Source organism: Rhipicephalus microplus, chromosome 1, assembly GCF_043290135.1.
Source record: "Rhipicephalus microplus isolate Deutch F79 chromosome 1, USDA_Rmic, whole genome shotgun sequence".
Lineage (NCBI taxonomy): Eukaryota > Metazoa > Arthropoda > Arachnida > Ixodida > Ixodidae > Rhipicephalus > Rhipicephalus microplus.
In genome coordinates, this window is record NC_134700.1 from 79,487,208 (window position 1) to 79,511,134 (window position 23,927).

At 45.9% G+C, this 23,927-nt stretch overlaps 1 protein-coding gene across 2 annotated transcripts; it reads right to left on the bottom strand.

Annotated features, from left to right (window-relative positions):
• Nucleotides 1-8,152: 8,152 nt before the first annotated feature.
• LOC142768268 (uncharacterized) lies at nucleotides 8,153-15,423 on the bottom strand. Of its 2 annotated transcripts, none has more exons than XM_075870226.1 (3): nucleotides 15,060-15,423; nucleotides 13,748-14,035; nucleotides 8,153-8,376 (listed from the first exon to the last, which is right to left on the bottom strand). In XM_075870226.1, exons 1-3 carry the CDS (start codon nucleotides 15,100-15,102, stop codon nucleotides 8,279-8,281), a joined length of 429 nt encoding a protein of 142 aa, XP_075726341.1. In that variant the 5' UTR covers nucleotides 15,103-15,423; the 3' UTR covers nucleotides 8,153-8,278. The 2 variants fall into 2 exon arrangements, with proteins under 2 accessions (XP_075726341.1, XP_075726344.1); XM_075870229.1 differs by lacking the exon at nucleotides 8,153-8,376 and adding an exon at nucleotides 10,707-11,002.
• Between the last annotated feature and the right edge of the window lie 8,504 nt (nucleotides 15,424-23,927).

Here is a 23,927-nt window from a genome sequence, read left to right on the forward strand (position 1 = left end):
GGAGGCCAGCATGCTGACACCGACGCCCTCTCACACTCCCCTCTGCCTGAAGGTGACGTGCTCTGCTCAGTATCCTCGGTTGCTGTTTCTGCCATTGATGTTGATATCATCGCTACCGAACAGCGAAAGGATAATTGGATCGCACTACTGATCGACCTGCTCTCTGATCCATCCGCAACGCATCCACGCGTGTCTTGCGTCGTCGAGCTCACCATTTCGCCATTTGTGACGGCCTCCTATACCGACGCACTTAAAATGCCGATGGCCGGCAGTGGTTACTCGTGATACCCGGAGTCTGCGGTCGGAGATATGTGAATCCTTCTATTCTGATCCGCAATGCGCGCACTCTGGGGTATTCAAAACCTACCATCGCATTCGACAACGCTACTTCTGGCGTGGGATGTACCACTTCGTGCAGCAGTTCGTTCGCTCCTGCCTCGCTTGCCAACGCCGCAAACTGTCAGCACACATGTCACCAGCCGGTCTGCAACTGTTACGTTGCCCTGACTGTCCGTTTGGGCGCATATGCATCAATTTGTATGGACCACTCTCTCTGACGTCCGCTGGCAACCGCTGGGCCATCGGCGCCGTAGATAATTTAACGTGATACGCCGAAACCGCCGCTCTCCCTGCGGCTACTGCGCGTGATCTTGCGTCCTTCCTACTGCATCGATTCATATTGCGCCACGGTCCACCCCAGGAGCTTCTGAGCAATCAAGGCCATGTCTTCTTGTCAGAAGTCGTCGACGCCATTCTCACTGAGTTCCATTTTGTCCACCGCAAAACTACTGCTTACCACCAGTACACGAATGGTCTCACCGAACACTTTAACCACACCCTCGGTGACATGCTTTCGATGTACGTCGCCGCCAACCACACGAATTGGGATAATATACTGCCCTTCGCCATACGCCTACAACACCGCCTCTCAGAGCACGACCGGTTTTTCACCTGTCTGCTTGCTGTACGGAAGGCACCCGTCACACACCATCGACACGATACTTCCGTACATGCCGGATCTATCTGAGTACACACCTATTTCCGAGACAGCCAGGCTTGCTGAAGAGTGTCGCGAGCTTTCCAAGACTTTTACGATGCATGAGCAAGAGCAGCAGAAGAGTATTCGTGATGGCTCCGCCACTTCTGAGCCCACGTTCCTTCCTGGTTCTCTTGTATGGCTTTCGATCCCGACCTCTGTAGCTGGCCTTTTTTCAAACTACTCTCGAAATATGAAGGTCCCTACCGTATGATCAAGCGCACATCTCCAGTCAACTATCTTATCGAACCAATTGAACAGTCTTCGGACATGCGCCGTCACGGTCGCGAGCGGGTCAACGTGAAGCGCCTGAAGGCCTACTATGAACCGCTCATAGTGACAGGCTGTTAGGTCGCCAGGCGGCTTCCTCTTCGACCCCGGGGTAATTGAAAAGAAGCCTCCGAACACTGAATTGGGTTTAACTCATAAGTGCTTTCTAGTGGGTCCACCCACAAAGGACGCCGCTCGCACTCAGGGTCCGTGCTTGGACGTTACTGTCGCCATTGTGTATGCTCGCTGTGTGCCGGCTAATAAACGCCATAATAATAAATAAATAGATAGATAGATAGATAGATAGATAGATAGATAGATAGATAGATAGATAGATAGATAGATAGATAGATATATAGATAGATAGATAGATAGATAGATAGATAGATAGATAGATAGATAGATAGATAGATAGATAGATAGATAGATAGATAGATAGATAGATAGATAGATAGATAGATAGATAGATAGATAGATAGCCAAAAGTGCTTACAGTTCGCAAATTCTTCGCATTTATTATTGCCTGGCGAAACCATAGAATCGCACCAAGCGTCACGCTATGTAAATGCACAACGTGAGCGCAATTGAAAGCTGCGACCCTACTGCGGAGGGCTTAGCTATAATTCGTTGCAATTGTCTCTATACCCAAAGTGTCTAAAAAGCTCTTACGCTGCGCTCTCAATGACAACTACAATAACAAAAGACCCACACCAAAATTCTTTCCGCTTCGATTTGCTTTTGGCGAATAATGCGTAAGCAACGGTGTAAATTTTTTATTAGAGTTTTTCACGTCTAAACTGCTCAATTCTGCGTCACTCTAAACCGTTATACTGTAACTTTTTGTTTTAGACGTTTTCGCTCGCCCATAAGTTTATTTACAATCGCAGTTAGCAAACTTGCAATGTAAAGACCTATGCTTGTTAGGCGAATCTGCACACGTCTAAATTGGCGCTCTTGATTGCGTAGGGTAATAATCAGACGATTACATTTTTGCTACTGCACGCTCTGCCGCTTTCTGACGACAATTTTCTCTAGCGCTCAACTACACTAGTTTTACTGAGCGATCATAAAAGTTCCGCACTCAAAGCAAAATTCTGAAAAGCCCATTATCCAATTTTAGTTTTTTCTGCGCATCACATCCACAATTCGCTATTAAAAAATCATTCTGCCCATGTTTATTGCAGCGCCCACAATACAACCAGAGCAACAAAAACAGTGTGACACAGTTTGCACACAAATTCTTTATTTAAGTCGCACAGAACATGTTTTGCTCTACAATTCGTGAGAACAAAATTGGGCAAGCATTGTCGTATCATAAATCAGAAAACCTTAACACGTTGGCCAAGGCGCTCGCCTGTGGCTAACCTCGGTGGATTGTCGCGACGCCTCCAGCGTCACCATCATCACCGTCGTCGTTGCCGTTCGTGACGCCACCGACGTCGTCTCACACCATGGCCACTTTACGTGTCTCCGACAGGTCGCGTGTTACGGCGAGAGGCGCAGCCACCAGTTGCAGGGCTTACAGCGATGGCGATTCGCGAAGCAGAACGTGGTCCTGCGCGAAACACCGCCATAATGAGAGCTAAGCTCGTGAGTCGACTTGCTCGGACTGACAAGAGAACGTAATTCTTGTCTTGAGAGAGTCTCTGGAGGAATATTTCGGCGAGGTGTAAAAGCGAGTGTGTCCGGCTTTTAAAAATGTTGGCGAGGTAGTCCTATTGAGAAAAAATATATGAATCGGAATCCGATGAGCCCAGTTGAAAAAAAAATTGTGCGATTCTGAGGGTGACTGAGCTCTAAAAAGAAATGATATTTCGTTATTAGGTATAACTGATGGCCGCGTCTTCTGCCGTATCTACTCATATTCAGTCTTACCAGTCGGCTCATGACAATTTATATTAATAATCAGTCTACTCGCACGTGTTTCAACGCACGCACATCAGCGGGATATGTAGTGACGCGAGGCGTGAGCAATAGAGTAGAGGAATGGCGAGTGCCTCTACTTCTAGCCGCAATCTGATCAACGGCAAGTTATTGGCATTAAAGCGCACGAACATTATGATCGAGAACCTAATTACGCATTATGGGCTCATGGGTCGCTTGACTATACTTAGCCGTGAGACCGAACAAGTCCAGTTTAAGAAACTGTCAATAAAAAGCTCGAACTTTTTCTGCCGACCCAGTGAAATAAAAGTGAAACTAACTGGTAATGCGAACAAAAAAGAAAAAAGAATAAGAACACCCCGAACCTTCGCCTTTTGCAGTTTAGTGAGATAATTCCTATAGTGCCTGCTTGAAATACTTAGCGCAAGAAATCTTTTCGAACTTGCTATGCTCTACATGGCCTTAAGGGAAGAGGCGCTGTGCGTGTGTGCCTCTTGTAGTGTGGTACCGGCTTTAAACCATGAAACCATTATGATAATTGCTTGTTCTGGCACCCGTTGTCAATGGGCGCTTGTACCACGCATCATTGCTGCAATATTCATGTTGCATCTCGAAGCAGGTATAAAGGACGTGTGGGTTCCTAAAGCATGAAAGTTACCTTCAATGCATTTCCAAGCAGAGGAAGTTCTTTTCGCTGTTTTCACAAGCAAACGCATGGCCGTGTGGTAGAACATGCATACGCCACGCAGCCGGCCGGGATTCAATCTCTACTCTGACCCAGTATTTTTATTATATATTTTATTTGCATTGTTATCAATTTCTCAGTGACGCATAAAATAATATTTCGATCCTAACCAACGACGCCGACGTTGCCACAGGAGTCTCTGCCAGAACGAGCCCTTTAATGGCGAGTGCCTTGGCTTCTCGTCGCAATCACTTTAACGGCAAGTTTTTGGCGTGAAAGCGCACGGGCCTCATGATCAAACACCTAATTGCACATTGACGTTTTCTTGAGTCACTTGAATCACTTGAGCCAAGAGACCGTACAAGTCTAGCTTAGAAAAATTTTGATGAATGAGCTTAGGTAAGGTCCAATTTTTTTCTGCCGACCCATAGTGAGCAAGATCATCAAAGTGAAAATAACCAGCACTGCGAACAAAAAAGGCAAAAAATAAGAATACCCCAAACATTTGCCTTTTGTAGTTTATTGTTATATTTCCTAGTCCGTACCTTAAATACTCAGCGTACGAAACCTTTTCAAACTTGCTATGCACCCAATACGTTGACTTAAGAGAATAGGCGGAATTGCTTATGTGGCTTATGTAGTGGGTGACCACCTTTAAACCACGAGGTCATTATGATAATCGCATATTCTGACACCCTTTGCCAGTGGGCGCTTGTACCACGCATCATCACGAGAACATTTCATGTTGCGTTGTGAAGCAAGTCTACAGGACGGGTGTGCTTGTAAAGCATGGAAGTTACTTTAACTGCAATCCCAAGCAGACGAAGTTAACTTCGCTATATCAACAAGTAAACGCATGGGCGTTTGGTAAAACATCCGCCCAACATGCAAACAACCTTCATTAGATCCTCACTCTGACCCAGTATTTTTATTATTTGATTTGCATCGTTTTCCGTTTCTCGGTCACGCATGAAGCGGTTCTTCAATCGCCACCAACAACATCAGCAACCATGTTTCTCAACAACCGTGTTTCTAATGACCATATGATGGTTTCGGAAAGTATTTAAAACCCCAGATAATATTGCATTACTACATTATTATTTGTCATCTGGCTTGCTTGTGTTTTGAAAACTAGATGCCTCTTTGCTATCAAGGATACACATCGATAATGCGCATGTCATTTATGACTAGGAAATTCGAGGCATATGGTGGTTGTGCAACGCAAGCAAGATATGCCCCTAATACGCTGGGAAAGAAAGACAGTATTTTATTTCTTTTCTAACACAAACTTGTTTCAAGCCTGGGTTCATTAAGGCTCCACTGACGTATTTCCGTCAGGGAAAAAGCGTTGCAAAATATATACTAACATATTTCAAAGAAAAGAAACAAGGCGGATTGTTTTTGCCTTGGGGCATCGATCTAGTGACATCTCAATCCGCCATGTACGGCGCTAATCAGTAGTCCATGAAGCGCAAGTTGCCAACGATGTTAACGGCAAGCCATATACACAGAACATATACCGTTTGGCTGTCTTAAGAGCTGTAGTTCAATCGCGCTATTGTTATTATTAGCGAGATGGTGCGATCACTTCGCTTTGGGCACGCTTTCAAGGTTGATGCTAGCTTTCCGATAACCGTCTCCTCACCAGAGCGCAGTCTTTTCTGCGTGCGCGATTATCGCACTCGTGGTTCGAAAGAGGACCAAGGTCACTTTGCTCGCTTCTGCGGCCACGTTTAGAAAAAGAGCACGCTTCTCACACACGAATAAATAAAGACTGCGATTGTTCATGCTTGTCCGACGTATACTTTTGCGTTCGTATCGTGTTTTTCTTCACTGATTGAACAGCGTGTTTGAAGTGTCGAGCTGTGAGAGTAGTTAGTGCGCGTATGTGTTGTGAATGCTGATTCTGTGCGTGTTTTCTGCCCGAGGTGTATGCTGAAAGTTTCGAAGTCGTTGTCGTTCTTAGTTTGAATTTGAAATTTGTAGCATTCAGTCCATCGCCCTTGTGACAAAACAACATACAATAAATGCTCAACTGTCTTTGTGAAGACAGGCTTCACTTTCTTGTTATAACAATTTATAAAAAGAGGAATCAGCCACGTTTTTTTACTGTATAAGCCAACAGCCTATTCGACCACGTCTAGTAGCTCGCCGTGTGCTACGAAGCAGTGCATATGTGTTTAAACATGCACCCACCAGCGGCGTCTTCCTAGTGTAGTCGAGCGTTGACGCCTCCAGGTGCTGTACCACAGCTGCATCATGGATCGGGAAGGTGACGCAAACACCCGAGTCGCCAACTGCTGCCCGCACGTGTGGTTCTCCATCGTCGCTGTTGGGTCGAGTCGACTATAACACCAGGCTGCGTGGAAGGCTCCGGAAAGAGGAGTCCATTCTACCTTTGTCGATCGGCGCTGAACTCCTGGTGTGCTGCTGATGTAGGGAAGCCAGGACATTGCGTCAGCGACCGAGTGTTAGGCCGTAAGCAGGCCGAAAGAGGAACTGGGCCTTGCTCTGTGAAACGTATATAAACGTACGCTGGAATTCGTCTATCGAAACGTGATTGTGACATCTTCGTGATTTCATAACTGAGTGCTATATAGGAGCAAAAGGCAAATTAAATGGCTGTTATGAATAACAGGCACGATACGAGGCATGCAGTTGTGAGAGGCTGCAAAACTACTGAACTGAATTCATCTGCCGTTAAGAAGAATCCGCATCATGCCCTCGTGTTGTGCAAAGCCACATTATAAGCCCAACCATGAAGACAAGGATAGTATACACATTTTTCACCTATACTGAAAGCCGCCAAAGGTAAAAAGCTCGTCATGGAAATAGTGACATCGTCAACTCATGTAGTCGTTTTGAAAGCTACTTGCCGTCCACAGTGGAATGCGCTAAAGTAAGCCTAAATCGACAGTTAGCAGCAGAAGAAACCATCAAGAATTTATGCTTAAGTTGGTAAACCTATATGCGAGTCACCAAATAAATGCCGCTACTCCATGTCAACTAATTTAGTGGTTTGGGGATCTAATTCACCGTCCACAATAGAATGTGCAAAAGTAAGCTAACAGACAGGTAGCTGCAAAAAAATTTTTTGAGGATTCTATGTTCATAGAGACCAAAACGACATGCGAATCACCACCCAACTGCTGCTACTGTATAATAAAATGTTATTTATTATATTGCAGCGATTGCTCCAGACGTTGTCCTTGATTTAAAGGCGCGAGAAAGAGATGTGGTTCACAAAGGCTGCGAATCCACATACTGTGATTTGCAGTGGTAGATTCCACAGAACCAAACCATCCGTTTGAAAAAGCACATAAACTGCCGACATTTTTTTTCACTGCACGCACGCTCTACTCAAAACTTCTGTGGATTCCGATGAACAGGTTAGAAACGCGACTACCGTTGTTAAAAGACGAAGTCCGATGACGCACTTTATGTTTAAACTGGATTGTTTTGGTCTTCGTAACTCATGAAGGGTGAGTGTGACTACACGGGGGATAATTGCCAGAAATCGAACGCTTCATATATGAGACGTTAAATGAGAATCAACAGCGTCGACTAGCTTAAACTGGAGACCAGAAAATGGCGCCTTATTATGGCGGTGTCTAGCGTTGTTCTGGAACGAGCAGACCACGAGGAGTGAAACGCACGTGCAACTTCTTTTTCGGTGGATTGTGATTCTCGCGCGTGAAATGCACGTTTCGGCAACCTTATTTTAAAATAATGACTTCGGTGAAAAGTGGTCTACTCGGTAATGTCCACGGTTTAGGTTACACAGAGATACCGACCAAATATAAAAAAAAACATATGAAATAGCGAAGGTTTCGACACCTACGGCAGCGTTTCACAATAAACCAATGCAGTATAATTGTGGTATAAAAGCTCAAATTGATGGCGCCAACAAGGAAACCACTTATACTCTGAGGGATACAGTAATTGCTGTAGAGGGTGGTACCAATAGCTCCGATTAGCAAACACTTGTAGCCACCTACGGTGGTCTTATGTGTAGGGTGCTGGGCTTCTGACCCGCTGGTCGTCATTGAAAATCCCGGCGCCGGCTGACCAATTTTCGATGAAGACAAAAATGCCTGAGGCCCGTGTAGTTAGATTTAGGTGCATGGTAAAGAACCCCAGGTGGTTCAAATTCAAAACGGCCTCTCCAACGGCGTCTCTCATTATCATGTGTGTTTGGGGCGTTAAACGCCAAAAATTAACTCGTCAGCTCAGGGGTCAATATTTTAAGGCCACTGGTGCCCCGGTCTCACCAGCTTCCGTCTGCGGTGCATCAGGCCCAGGCGTCTGCTTCAACAGTGGCAACTTCCGCACTGTCTGTTTTCCTTGCTCCCAGCTGGTTCCCACTTGCTGACGATGATGATCGCCGTCTGTGGCCTTGATTGTTAACATGTGGTGGCCGTCAAGGGGCTGTACAATGCCAGCCTCACACCTGAGTTCCGTCTTGTAGTTATGGTATTCGAATATCCGAGTTCTTCTGTATCTGCGTGAATAAAAGAATGACGTGAAAAGACGGCAGCTATTGAAGTAAAGTTGCAAAGCAAGCAGCGTGACGAGTGTTTTGCTGCTTGGCAGTTATGTGGTGATGCTGCAATAGAATTCAGTCTTAGCGCTCTTTCAGTGTGCCACTAGCGTTCTTGCGCAGTCGCGATTCAGTCGCTCACACTTCTCTTTCTGCTCAGCTGTAGAAAGGCGTAATGCGAAAGTGGCGTATTCTATTTTCATTTATGAGCGCTGCGCACTAGTGAACGTTGTTCCATTATCGGAAAGCACCGTTCGGGCAGGCGAAATCTACTAAACATTGACTGTAAGGCTTCGATAGTCGGTCCCGCATTGGCTATATTCACTGGACTCACCTCTATCCACCTTCTGTGCGAGAAAACCGCGATGAGCAACACATGTCCGTCAACCGGATCGTCATACTTTGTACGTGCACCCTTGCCAAGTGTTCTCTGATTTTCGGCTATGTCACAGGCGCCCTGGCAAGTACCGCACGGCCGGGTTTCCATCCCGCGACCTGCGGGTCACCAGCCGAGGGCCTTCGCCGCTTGTGGTGGGTTGTCCCACAGGTTATGGACTCCAGATTGACAAGAGACTGTGTCGAAGGAAATGGGATGTCTTTGTCGGTGGCGTTGCCGATTCAATAAATACTGCGATGCGAGCAAACAATCATAAAATTCCGGCTCCCAGAACTGAACCCAAGCATTCATCATAGTATTTTTTTCTAGCTCAAAGCCACCACAGGGCTCTTACTTGTTCCGCATAAAAGACCCAGAACAAGCGTTATATCAAGACAACAGTGGTTGTGGTAGCAGTGCGAGTGATCAACTAGCATTTCAAAGAAACAAACAATACATATCTATGATTCCTCAAAGGAAACTCGTACGTTCACTCCTATGACCGCTACGTATACGATATGTGCATCATCGCCCCGTAACGCGTTTTTCGTGGTGATGAAACTGAATTATTGTGAGGGAAATCCTACACTGAACTACCCTCTATTACCGCATGCAGCTACATAACCAGTTCGGTGAATGATAAACGTTCTACAGCTCAATATACAGGGAGACATTTAACCATCTTGTACCGCTAGGCTCAAATAAAAAAAAATCTGCATAAGCTAGCTGATATTCGCTGACTGCTTGGCACGAAATATCGATTTCCTTAGCTCAGTGAGTGTTTATGCTAGTTTGTTTTTATGGCTAGAAACAATTGCGCTACATTTGCTGCGGAAATCGAAGTTAGGGAGAAGACAAAAAATAAGTGGAGAGTACATGCGCAAACTATCAACTGAAGTTTATGAAACGAGCTTGGAAGAATGATGGCTTCCCGGAATGAGAAAATTTGGTTTACGAAGAGGGTTGGGCTCGAAATCTTGATCCACGGTCTTCAGATGCAAAACGTGGGGTGATTACGATTACCAGATGGGGTGCTGAATAAAAATTCTTACCCGAGTATTCTGCATACTCGGATTCCAGATTTGACGTGTAGCATATGAAAACCGTAGCAAGATTGCCGATTCCCATCTTCTTCGTAAACCGATTTTTCTCTTTTCAGGAATCCCTGATTCTTCCAAGTTCGTTGAATAAATTTCAGTTGATAATTTTCGCTTGTACAGTCCACTTTTTTTTGTCTTCTTCCTAACTTCGTTTTCTGGAGAAATTGTACCGCAATGTTTTCCAGTCATATCAATACCCACTATGCGTGGGATCTGGCCGATCGCACGCACAGAAGCTGAGAAATACTAATGATGATTATAAACAAAAACTGCTAAGAAATTCTGCGTTTTGCACGCAGGTGTAACGCGACTCTTAGATAATTCATTTGAGTTGGTACATTTATAATGCAGTTTAATGTAACACAAAGTAACATCAACGGAAAGAATGTAGAAGTATAAATTTGTGTATTCGGTACCCGTGTTCGCTTCTCAGTGGGTGCCTCACCATTCGGCGAAGTACAGATTTTCTGGCGTATTCACTTGTCATGTATGATGTTTTTACTATGGAGTTACAGCAGGACCAAATCCACGTAGGCTGGTAAAGTATGGAGCCCTCTGGCATACGAGTTCTTTCCTTTCGCTGTCATATTTTGCGCCCATGCATGAACGAAGCTATGCATGCAGGGCTTCATTGAACAGGTGTGTGAGTTGAATTCCTCAAGTACATGCACTTGCAAGCACATGAGCATCATTTTAGCTTAAAATGAGTTCTTCTAACGCTACGTTTGACATTAAAACACTGCAGTTCATTTCAAGTGAACATTTATTTAATCTTTAAAACTAATTATCAAAGTGCGAAAGTGCGCGAGAAACAAAATATGTTGCACAATTTAGTATGTAGAGTCCATGAAAAATTCTCCAGTGTATCAGCTGAAGCACCAGCCAGGACCCGTCGGTCTAGCGCCCAGTGTGATCTCGAATATTCTGTCACAGCCCTGGACCTCGTCGTTGTCGGCATCGATGACCCGTCAGAAACCCGGCATCGTGGGCTTCTTCACGGCCCACGAGCTTCTCGCGGCGCATACAAGTGAAGGCGAAGAGGGCAGCGACGACGGATAAGATATTGACTGAAGAATCAGCGCGAACCTCGGGCACCATCTCTGGACCTATCCTAGAAAGGGTATTTATTTTTTTGGTTAACGTAATGCGAAGTTACACACGTGTTGCCGCGCAAGCGCATTCATCTTTCCCGCTAGAAAAAAGTTGTGGGAGTGTCTTCAATCATTTCACTTGAAAGTCAGCTCTTATCACAATCATATTGTTTCGTCATACCGTTGTCAGGCTTCAGCTACGATATATAACACTGATAACTCAACTCGCCCAGATAAAGCTCTTGTTCCATGACTCGTGGAAATGGGCACGTCTAACGACTTCACCAACATAGTAGTGCCTATAGTGGCAACAGTATACTGCAAATCAAAGTTATACTATTAATATATGAGGTTAAACAACCCAAAACCACATCGATTTGACAGACGCCGTAGTGAAGGGCTCCTGAAATTTCGACCACCTGGGGCTCTTTAACATGCACCTAATTATAAGTAAACCAGCCTCATACATTTTAGCCTCCATCAAAAATGGCGCCTCCCTACAGGAATTCGATCCCGCAACCTACGCGTAAGCAACCCTGGGAAAAATAAAGTTAGATCATGAATCATGTGTAACGTAGCATGTTTAATTTATCGAAAGCTACTTTGCTCTTTATGGGACACAAGTCGAATGAAGCAGTGAATAAAAATCCGCACAAATATGTACAAAGCGTTAAAAAATACGCAGATCCCAGGTACACAGGGATTATATGATATGCGAAGCACGAATGAGGAGGGTTAATATGTCGCTCCCAAATCTAACTAACGTTACGAGGCAGACGAGAAGCTAACAGTAAACACAAGTAGAAATGCTAGCGCACCCAGATAACTATAAATAAGGTGCAAGTATGCAGTTTATTGTCGCGTAACGACGGCACCACTAACATTTGCAACACCAGCCCCAGCTCTCGTAGGAATGTAAACTACGCCGTACACGACTTACGTTTCATGATTATCAATTTTGCGCCAGCCATTTGTGTTCGTTGTCCACTCACGTTTTGTTATACCGAATGTGCTATATGTGAAGCTAGCGAAACGGCCTCGAGAGCACTATGAGCGCAGCATGTAGTCGTGTTTTACATGATATGCACGCCATGATTGTCATGTTTGGACGTCACTTACCTTTCTCGTCCGTTTGCCTCACATAATCCCAAATATAGCATATTTGAAGTTAGTGAAACGGCCGCGGGCGTGCTATCAGCGTAGGATGTAGTCAGTTTTACATAGCACACTTATCATGATTATCATGTTTGGACGTGTCTACCTTCGTCATCGTTTCACGTCAAGTAATATCAAATTCTGCTTGTGTGAAGCTAGCAAAACGGCCACAAGCGCATCATGAGCGTGAGATGTAGTCATGTTCTTACGTGACACACATGCCAGGATTGTCATGCTTGCACCAGTCATATACCTTGGTCCTCCATTCACTTCACGTAATACAAAATTGGTATATGTGAAGCTAGCGAGATGTCCGCGAGCGTACCACGAGCGCGGCGAGCAGTCATGACTTACATGACATGTATGTCATGATTCCCACATTAGGTAAGGCCTACCACTCACGTTCGCCTTGCATCCATGTCATTCTATACCAGTTTTACAATATGTCATTAAACAAAACCACAGATATCGCAGCAAGACAATGACATTAAAATCATGACATTCATGGCATACATATCATGATTTTCATGTAATGGCTTATCACTTATGGTCGTCATACAATTATTTTAAGCCGCACCAATTTTGGCATTGCTACCATAATCCAAACGGCCAGGAGAGTTAAATGTTGTAGGCGGCTACATTGATTGACATATATGGCCGATAGTCGCGCAAGTTTGCTAAGAGATGCTTCACATTTAAAATAAAACAGCATAGCCATCTGCATCGGAGACATTTAAAGCACGTTCCCCACCTGATTGGCTAAAGCGGCAACACCTGCCGCTACCGCAACCGCCGCTCACGATTTTTTTAACGCTCAAGGCATCACCCTAATTAGCGCCCTTGAACCCGTGACGCCACCCGTACGTGCGCCATGCTGCTCCCTTTTGGAAGGTGGTGTGCATTTTTTTTGTGCTTCAGTGGTGTGTAGAAGGTATCTAGCTGCATGCGTCTTTTTCGCGTGCTATTCCAAATTTTTTTGCTAAGGCAATCATCATTTCAATGAAACGGTGAAACTCACTTTTTTTCAGCTACTTTCGAAAGATAAGCTTATGTGACCACAATAAAAACGGCTGAGCAAAAATGTCTCTTTTTAACCCAGAACTTTAATCATCTGGCTGCTCACCCACAAGGCACAAGTTCGATACCGGCCATGACGGTAGAATTTCAGTCGAGAAGAATTGTCAGAGGTCTGTGCACTGTATACGATGTCAGCGCGCAATAAAGACCTTTGGTTGCAATATTGGGACTCTCCACTACAGCGTTTCTCAAAAGCACGATATGGTTTGAGAATGTACCTAAACACATCGTATAGTATAGCATTATCAATCGTCATCTGGCGTGCTTCCGTTTTGCAAACTCGAAGCTCGCCTGTTTCCATCAAGGAGGCTATTGTCACTCCGGCAACGTGCATGCCGTTCGTGACTAGGAAATTTCGGACGCGCAGCGGCAATGCTACGCAAGCGAGATATATATGTTGACTCATAGGGTAGAATAGAAACACGCCCTTTTTACTCATGTTTATTACTCTTTTTTTAGTGTAGGTCAACAATTAGTCCTAGGCTTGTTAGAAAGAATGAAGCTGCAACATATGTGAATAAATATGCACCCACCAGCGTCGGAGTCTCCAGCGTTGACGAATGCAGGCGCTTTCAGGCGTCGTACTAAAGGCGTATCATGCATCGGGAAGGCGTTGCAAACGACCGAGTCGCCCGGTGCTGTCCGCGCCTGCGGTCCTGTGTCATCGCTGTCGGCTCGAGTCATCCGTGGCAGCGCACTGCGTGGAAGGCGCCGAATAGCGGAGTCCAGGCCGCCTCGTTGAGCCGGTGCTGAACTCCGGGTGCGCTGCTGATGTGGGGAGGCCGGGATCTTGCGCCGCCGGCCGATTCTTAGGCGCAAACCTGTCCGAGAAAAAAACTTGGTCATGCTCTGCAAAACGTTTCAATATAATCAGAGGCCGGAATCAAGCTGGAGAAACATGCTTATGGCATCAGAGTGTCTTGAAAAAGACGTGCTTTGAAAGAGCCGAAAGACAAGTTTATGGGAGTTATGAAGCAAATGCACTTAACGAGGCGTGCAGTGTTGCGCAGCTAGAAAATTATTATCTAAATGTATCTGCTGTTGAGATGATTTCAAAGTGGCATCGCGCAACACAAGGACACGTTGCCGATCCCACAACTTGTGGTCGTGTTGCACAATGTCACACTGGAAGCCCTAACAGTGGTATAAAGAGTATACCGCCCTCGCAGCGACTGAAAACCACGAAAGTGAAAGGTTCTCGACTTATAAAACTAGCGAGCACGTCAACTCATTTAGTAGTCTTCAAAGCTACTTGGACTTTCTCAGTAGAAAAGAGAATTGTAAGCTACGATCGACATATAGCGACATAAAACGCCCAACAAAGATTTCATGTCTTAATTTTCCAAACCAACGTGCGAGTCACCGTGTAAATTCTGCTACAACCTAAGTAAAATGTATTTCATTTATCGCAGTCATTTCGCTGCTCGAACAGTTCGATCTAAACGTGCAAGAAAAATACGTTGGTGCTCACAGGCTCTGAAACCGCGCACTGCACGTTTTCAAGGGTGTGCGTTCCATCGCAAGATTCTACAAAACCAAACCGTCTGTTTGAAAGCGCACAAATATCTTACATTTTTTCCCATCCACGTCCTCACTACTCATAACAGCTGCGATGACCGTGCATTCTGGTCAAGTTGTCAGAAACGGAACTAGTGTGAGAAGACACGAAATTCTATGAACTATTTCATATTTAAACTAGATGATTTAGGGCTCTCGACATGTTTCAATATGAGTGACCGCTTGATCGAAGATTGCGAGGCATTGAACACTTCATGAATGAGCAGTGAAGTAAAGAGAAACAATAGCCCTGACGAGGTCTAACAGGAGAAGGAAATGGCACCTTACCGTGGCGGTGACCGTGTTCTAAACGAGCAGATCTTGAGGACATGTCGACTGCAACGCGCTTGCAACTTATTCCTCAGGTGATGGTGAACCACGAATATAAAATGCGCATTTCGACAACCTTGCCGTGAAACCTCAGCTTCAATGAAAAATGTTCTAATCGAAATCATTCATGGTCAAACGTAAACAGAGGTGCTAACCAAATAAAAAGAAATTATAAAGCAGTGGAGGATTAAACTGTCGTACAGTGGCCTTGTTTGCAATGAGGCAGTGGCAGTAGAAGTTGGGTATAGCATTTTAAATATATGGCACTACAGCGCATGCACATTGTGCAACAAAATCGCATGCGTAGAAGAAAGGATGCTGTTCGGCGTAGTATACAATATTTTGGATGAAGAACAACTTCGAAACCGCTATGCTGGTCTAATATGTATGGCGCTCCAGTTATCTCTGTGCACGGACAAAGACTGCCGAGCGCCATCGTCACCCCCTAAGGGGGGAATGAGCGTCATCTCGAGATTAAAAAAAATTACAGCATTTCCATGGAGTGCATGATGATGACTGGGGCGAAGCATCCGCCAGTCCTTCTGTGCTGCCATCTGTCCATTCGTTCTTACTTCTGTCCGTTCGTGCGTCAACTGTGTGACCATCCGTTCATCCATTCGTGCGTCCGTCCGTGCGTCGGTCCGTTCGCGCATCCATCTGTCCGTGCATCTATCGTTCCATCCGACTGTCCGTTCGTGCATTCGTTCATCCATACATCAGTCCATCCATCCGTTCTTGCGTCCGTCCGTTCGTTCGTCCATGCAACTGCCTGTCTTACTGACCGTGCGCCTGTACATCAGTTCGTTTATCTAATGAACACTCCAAGTACCGCCATCTCGCATATTTTCATCATATATTCATCATATAGAAGTACCGCCATAGAGTGGACATTCCAAAGACTAAACGAGAGCTGGCACGGCTGGACTAGGGTGAGTAGCATTCGCTAACTTTCTTGTGGCCTGCGCTACGTGTCTAGTTCCCGCCTTTCACCGCCACTTGTTCATGGCACTGTGGCCCATTCCTCGCTAAACCTTGCTAAAACCAAGGAAGTTACGCTCAGCGAGTTCAACGTGGCAACCTTTTTTGGGGAGATTGTGCTCGAAACCCGTCCTTTAAATTTTTTTAGTAAGCATCAAATTCAAGGCAAAGTTGTTTGGAGAATATGTCACTGATACTTTTCTTTGTAAGGTATTTCATCAGAAACAGCTATCTTTTTATTTATGATTCACATGTGCGGGTTCCCTCCTCAATCAAAAAGGGTGCATGCGTGCCGCTCCTCTAGTCCGGCCATAGACGTCCCTACCTACCTACCTACCTACCTACCTACCTACCTACCTACCTACCTACCTACCTACCTACCTACCTACCTACCTACCTACCTACCTACCTACCTACCTACTTACCTACCTACCTACCTACCTACCTACCTACCTACCTATTTACCTACCTACCTACCTACCTACCTACCTACCACTACCACGACGACGATGACAACAACTGCTACTACTACATACATCGCAGACGCACGACTCACGGCTCAAGGAGCTGCACCCCTAAAATAGTGTGAATGAGCCTATGACGAATAAAAGCCGTGCCTAGAATAAAGTAAACAAGAGTGAAGACGTCGCTGATTACATAAGTAGGTCAATTATTATACTTCCGGAAACGACTGCAAGTACATCACTGTCGTAATTACGCCATTTGATATTCTGGTTGAATTCTCGCTTATTTAGAAAGTGTTTGTGCCCACGATGACAAACTCTTTAAAAAATAATTTTTCAAGGAGAGGTGTCGGACGAAAATTCACGAAGCTTTTCGCGTACAAGGGTTGGCTACCGTTGCTCTCCTCACTTGGCGTATGTAACATCAAAAAGAGTGTTTCGCTTGTATGTGTGTTTTGATAAAAAGTTAGTGCAATAAAACTTTTAATACAAACTTTTAAATGATAACACAATTGGCAGGCAGCTTTTCTTGCAGCGCACTATCTTGATAGTGGCAGTAACCAATGCAAAGCTTATGTTCTGTTTGTTATCGCGCTGGTGCAGGGTTCTCTCGACATCGCTAGCCGTGCCTTTGTGTCAGAACTTGTCGTTGGCCTATGAATTGTCTTCAGGAGGTAATGCGTGCCCTATTGAAGGTTTTGCGTCAAACACCAAGAAAATTACCGGCACAAGCAGAACGTTCCTAACGAGCTCGCAGAACACATCTCCGTCAAAGATGGCGGTGCTGTCATCGCTAATCGATGACAGCTTCGCCATCTTTGACGCCATCATCGCCATCATCCGCATAAGTGCCAACCAAAGCACGTCACCGCACAACGAACGAACGACACGGTTATAGTGTACAGAAAGCTATTAGCAAATAAAAAAATCAAACCTTGTCTTTCAGATTCTGTTCTGTGTTTTGTGTTCTACGCATAAAATTGAGGCTCTTTGCAAGCATGTATCGCAAAAGTCTTCGCTAATGAACCTGCAATGGGGTCACAGAGCAACAATACGCTAAATAAAGCACAATTTTTTGGCATTTCAAAGTTTCATGCAATGTGGTGTGACATTGCGCATGCGTCAGCAATACATTCAATTGCCACTCAACTTTCGCTATTGACCCATTTATCGCTCGAGTAGTTGTAATGACCGAATGTGCAGCAGAGCCTCTTACACACACGTGCCACTAAACAATCTGCCGGTATTCTCGTTTTTCTGTGCGTCACTTGTGCCCTACCAAAATAATTATATCTGGGATATTACGTGTCAAAATACGATATAATTATTAGGAACGCCACAGTGGAAGTCTTCAGTTGTTTTAGACCTTGTGCTCCTAAACGTTCTATCACCTCACACATTACCCGGACTGCAACAATTTCGCCTGCACCAAAATTCGACCTTAGAAACCACAATCGAACCTGCGACCTTCTGCTCAACAACCGAGCACCATAGCCACTGATCCTTTGAAGCGAACACTTCGAAAATGGCAAGAAGCTGTTCCGTGGTAGCTCACTTATTGTGCGTAATCGCTCAGAAATGCTACTTAAGTAGCCACATTTCTTCAAATCAGAAAATTATGCTACATGCATAAATGGTGAGAAATTACCCGAAATTCAGTCAGTATGTGAAAGTCCTTATCCTTGAATACACGAATTTTAACAACAAAGCGAAAGTTAAAGGTCTGAGTACCAAACACGTCCCGGTGAGGGGTGGAACGGTGGGTTCCATGCTTAACAGCCCGTAAGGCCTAACCACCTCATCATTTCATTATTGAGGACATTTCGCGAGAGAAGTCAATTCAGTCGAGCTGCCATGTCTAAGGGTATGGCACCTCGAGGCATGAATTCAAGGCAATGATGCGAAGCCCTTACCCCTCACCAATGTTAACAACGAAGCGCTAAGGACTCACCTTGTTGTACTTTCACCAATATCTGGCGTCTCCTCCGAATTCTCAGATCCCCTTGTTATCTGGCCAGTGATCCAAGCGCACCGCCCACATAGGACGTGTGCATGCCGGCAGAGAAATCTTGATGTTATATGGAACTACCGAAGAGCATGCGGAATGAATTTGCGACAGGAAGATGGACGAGTAGCTATAACCATATCAACCCTTTCTGGTCTGGTGCATTTCGAAAAATGAACTTGGCAGGAAGACGAAGATGAATTGTTGCTGTAGCTGAGTGTTTGCCGTTCATCTTCAGACTTTTCACTTATTTTAGCAGTTATACGGGGAACGTAGTTCCCTTGTCGGCGGCGATGGAAGTGGACTCATCTGCACGCCCACCTGAGTGGCCGGCGACAGCGCCGGTAGCCTCAAAGTAGCGAAACTGCCTTTCCAGTGACAGCGAGGCTACCCTCATCGACCTGCCGAGAGCGTCGACAGCTCCGACGACGAATACGTGACCGTCATGAGCCAGAAAGCAAAGCGGAAGATGCTCAGGGTATCCATGGACGCATCTGCTGGGAGGGCCCCGCAAAGCTCGCCGAGGTACACCGTCCTATTCTTGCCTACGCAACCATCCATCAACATGAGACTACTGAAGAGGCAAGCTGTATCTTCAGAGCTCGAGGCACTGGTGCCGAACAGTATTAAGGATATCAGAGTGAATCCCCGGAAAAATGTTGTAGCAGTGGAAGTCGCTCAAGCATCAACGTTAGATTCACTGAGCAAAGTTACTATCCTTGGCGGCATGAATGTTCACACAATCATTCCGCTAGGAAATCAGGCAACTACAGGCGTCATATATGACATCGATGTGACCATCTCGAACGAAGATCTGCCAATTCTTATTAAGCCTGCTATTGATGGGCACCAAATACTACAGGTGTGCCGTCAAGGAAAGTCGAGATGTGTGACGATAGACTTTAAGAGTGATTGTCTGCCGACACATGTTAAGGTGGGTCATTTCCGACATGCTGTGCGGCCATTTGTCCCTAAGCCGCTTCAGTGCCGAAAACGTCAGAAATTTGGTCATGTGAGCGCCGTCTGTGGAAATCCTACAACATGTCCTCGTTGTGGTACACCACACTCTGCCGACAACTGTAAGGCTAATTCCTAGAAATGCCCGAATTGCCAAGGGCCCCACGACGCCACATCAAAAGAGTGTCCGAAAATAAGGCAGGAGATTTCGGTTTTGAAGAAGAAAATGGTGAGGGACCGTTCGACTCACCGAGAAGCGGTTGCTGTCGTCACGTGACATCGTTCTCGTCGCCGACGCTCATCTAGAAAGCCTGCCCACAGTATCAAGACTTCTGTAAAGCCTTCTTTCGTTGAATCGGCTTCACCACCACCGCCGGACAGAACGAACACGTGCACCAAGATTGCTGCCCCTGAAAAGGAGGCTCTGGAAGAAGCATGGCCATCACTTCCAAGGATAACCCCTGCAGAAAAACGGGAGCGTGCACCGGTAGCACCACTTTCTGAATCTCGCTAAGATGAGGCGACAGAGCGTGACCGAGAAATTTTGACAATGATCAAGTCTCTCATCAATGCCATTCGCACACTAATAGGCAACACGAACACGCCTACAGCACGATGCGCAGTGCAAGTATTGGATGCCCTGAGTCTAGTGCTTGCCAACTTCGCATAGACAAAATGGCTCTTTCACAGCCTTCATTCCGAGACGAAGTACGTAGTGCGACAGTTTTACAGTGGAATGCCAGAGGACTTAAATCACAGATCTCATGTTTTCGACATTACGTTTTCCGCAACAGATTTCCTATATTAGTAATATGTGAACCAAATTTGTCAAAAGCGATTAAGCTTTCTGGCTACGAAGCCTTCACTTCATCGGCTTGTGGTGAGCCCAACAAAGTAATTATATATATCCGCACAGATTTAACCTACATTCCACATTTGGTGCAACCCCATAACGGAAATCAATACGTATGCCCCCGCGTTGCAAAGACGAAGGTAGCCTTCACACTTATCGGCGCATACATCTCACCATCTGGTCAGTTCGATGGTGAAAGACTACATGACATCTTGACCGCTACACCTGGACCTTGGATTGTTATTGGTGATTTCAATGCTCATCACTTGCTTTGGGGAAGCACTAAGATTGATTCCAGAGGCCGGAAACTTGCTGAATTTGCCTCACGCCACGAACGTAACGTTATGAATGACGGCAGTCCAACGTATTTGTGTGGTTCGAGATATAGCAGTTGCTTGGATCTTGCATTAGTGTCACGGCAATTCACCCAACAAGTGCGATGGCTCACTGATATTGAGACTCACGGCAGTGATCATATTCCAACGTATCTGAAGGTCACAGGTTTTGCAACTTCCTCCTCATCAACTAACAGAAGAGTTAATTGGACAATGTACAACGCGAAGGTGGAAGAGGCATGCGATGATATCGCGTGCGGCCTCGAGGAGGTAATGAAAAATGTGATGGAAGATGTTACGTGCGCCTTTAAATACACATCAAAGCGTACATAATTTGATATAGAACTTGAACGACTACGAACAATTCGTAGGCGGGCGGAGAGGAGGTACAGGCGCACTAATTCGATTCATGACCTCAGAGACGCTCGACGTCTACAACAGAAAATCCAACGTCGAATGGACAAGCTGGAGGACCAACGGTGGAAAAAATTTTGTGAATCACTCGATCCTCGCACGCCTATGTCCCATATATGGAGGACGGTGCGTGGCCTTGGCTCGACTCCACCGCAACGTCCATTCAGCACATTGGCTCTCCATCAAGGCCGCCTGCAGGTGGACGTTGCTGAAGATTTCTGCGTAAGGATTGCCGGCAATGTGGTTACCATGAGTGACGAAGTTCTCGGGTTTGTTCCTGTAGCACGAGTTTCTGAACTGAATATGCTTTTCTCACTCGAGGAACTGGATGCAGCTCTAGCCACCTGCAGACGCTCATCATCACCTGGGCCGGACGGTATTACATACGCTGCTTTATGCCATCTTGGAAGACGCGGCCGAGACCAGCTACTAAAATGCTACAACCAGTCGTGGAACGATGGCGTCGTTCCAGAAAGGTGGAAATCCAGCCGCCTGCAGGTTGACGTTGCTGAAGATTTCTGCGTAAGGATTGCCGGCAATGTGGTTACCATGAGTGACGAAGTTCTCGGGGTTGTTCCTGTAGCACGAGGTTCTGAACTGAATATGTTTTTCTCACTCGAGGAACTGGATGCAGCTCTGGCCACCTGCAGACGTTCATCATCACCTGGGCTGGACTGTATTACATACGCTGCTTTATGCCATCTTGGAAGACGCGGCCGAGACCAGCTACTAAAATGCTACAACCAGTCATGGAACGATGGCGTCGTTTCATAAAGGTGGAAATCCAGCCGCTTGGTACCAATCCTCAAACCTGGAAAGTCGCCGCTTGATCTGGCATCATATCGACCCATTTCGCTATCCAGCTGCATAAGGAAAATAATGGAAAGAATGGTTCTGACACGCCTCGACTGGTACATTGAACGCTATAATATATACCCAAAAGCCATGGCTGGTTTTCGAAGAGGCCTCTCTTCTATTGATAATGTCATCGACCTCGTAATTTCTGTGCAACAACAGAAATACCTCAAGCGCATCTCGGTTGCAATGTTCCTCGATGTGAAAGGTGCATACGACAACGTAACGCACGATGCCATCCTAGATGCCTTGGCGAACATTGGAATCGGTGGAGAAATGTTTCAATGGATTCGGAGCTACCTGCAGAGGAGATCCTTCTTCATGCTCACTGCGGAAGGCCGCACCGTTGATCGTTACACCAATCGTGGCGTTTCACAAGGCGGGGTTCTCAGTCCTACGCTGTTTAACCTCACGATCATTGGCCTTGTACAAAGCCTACCTCAATCAGTCAATATATCTACATACGCTGATGATATATGTATCTGGGCTTCAGCAGTGATACGACTCCAGGTACGCGCACGGCTCCAGAAAGCAGCGAGAATAACGTCGACGTACCTCCATGCTCGAGGCCTCCCAATTTCCACCGAGATGTGCGCCTTAGTCCCTTTTACCCGCAAGCCCATGATCTGTTATCCTGTTTCTATCGACAACGTTAACCTTTCGTATATGAGACGTCATTTATTCCTGGGTGTCATTATCGACAGAGATCTCTCGTGGAGCGCTCACATCTCGCACTTGAAGAAGAGGCTCAGCTCTATCACACACGTGATGAGATTTCTCGCTAGTAAAACGTGGAGCACATCAGTGTCATCTATGCTTCAGCTGTACAGAGCGCTATTCTTGGGATATTTGCGGTATAGCACGCCCGTGCTTTCCAACGCCAGAAAAACTAACATCAGTGTCCTGCAAAGCATTCAAGGCCAAGTCCTCCGCACATGCTTGGGGCTACCTCGGTGCGCTAATACATTAGCAACAATTGGTATTGCTAAAGACCATCCGATCACGACATATATAACTGTTGACACACTCCGGACACATATTCGTCACATATCCAGAGTGCCTAACCACCACCTTGCTAGCCTGCCACTAGAAAGACCAAAGGCAGCGTTTTCCAAAGTTGTTGCGGCTAACCAGAATTCCATCTCGTGGAGATTCTCGCCCGCAATTATACCACTATCTCCAGAGTGGTGCATGAAAAGACCGACTGTGCACCTTGAAGTGCCGGGGATATCTAAAAAAACGAGCCTGTCATCTGCAGCCCTCAAGCAGATCTCACTGGACTTTTTGCATTTGTCATATGCTAACCGAATTCATGTTTACACGGACGGTTCAGTCTCGGGAAGTTCGACAGGTGCCTTTGTCATACCATCTCGATCAATCATTGTCAAATTCAAGACATCACACGTCACGACATCTACGGGATCCGAGCTCGCCGCTCTTCGAGCTGCCGTGGAGTTTGTTACGCAAGAACCCCCTAGTAGATGGGCCATTTTCTGTGACTCCAAGGCAGCCCTTCAAAGCGTGCGAAGTCTACGACGTGGAAACTATCACCAGATGGTGCATCGTACTAATGAAATTTGTCATTGCGCTGCTGATCAAGGACACGACATTGTTTTACAATGGTTGCCGGGCCACTGTGGCATCAGTGGTAACCACCTCGCCGACGACGCTGCCCGATGTGCCCCCGATGGAGCGCCCACACTGGGAATACCCTTGTCAAGAGTAGACGCAGCTAGAGAACTTCGTCACATTGCACATAATGCCACGCTTGCGCACTGGAATTCTCCATCTAACTCCAATCAACGCCCTAATAATCTGAAGTCATTACTTCAGAAACAACTGCCATCTAAGATTTCTCGACGTGACCCTACAATGCTGTGCCGGCTGTGGACTGGGCTAGCATTTACCAAGTCATTCAGCCATCGCATTGGCATGGCGGATTCATCCATGTGTGAAAGCTGCAAC

What these genes read in the sequence shown, in the direction of transcription:
- LOC142768268 (XM_075870226.1), bottom strand. Translation starts at nt 15,102, where the DNA reads ATGTCCTCAAGATCTGCTCGTTTAGAACACGGTCACCGCCACG. An exon ending in AGAACACGGTCACCGCCACG is followed by an intron (nt 14,036 to 15,059) that starts GTAAGGTGCCAT and finishes TTTCTCGGACAG; the next exon opens with GTTTGCGCCTAAGAATCGGC. An exon ending in CGCTGGAGACTCCGACGCTG is followed by an intron (nt 8,377 to 13,747) that starts GTGGGTGCATAT and finishes TTATTCACGCAG; the next exon opens with ATACAGAAGAACTCGGATAT.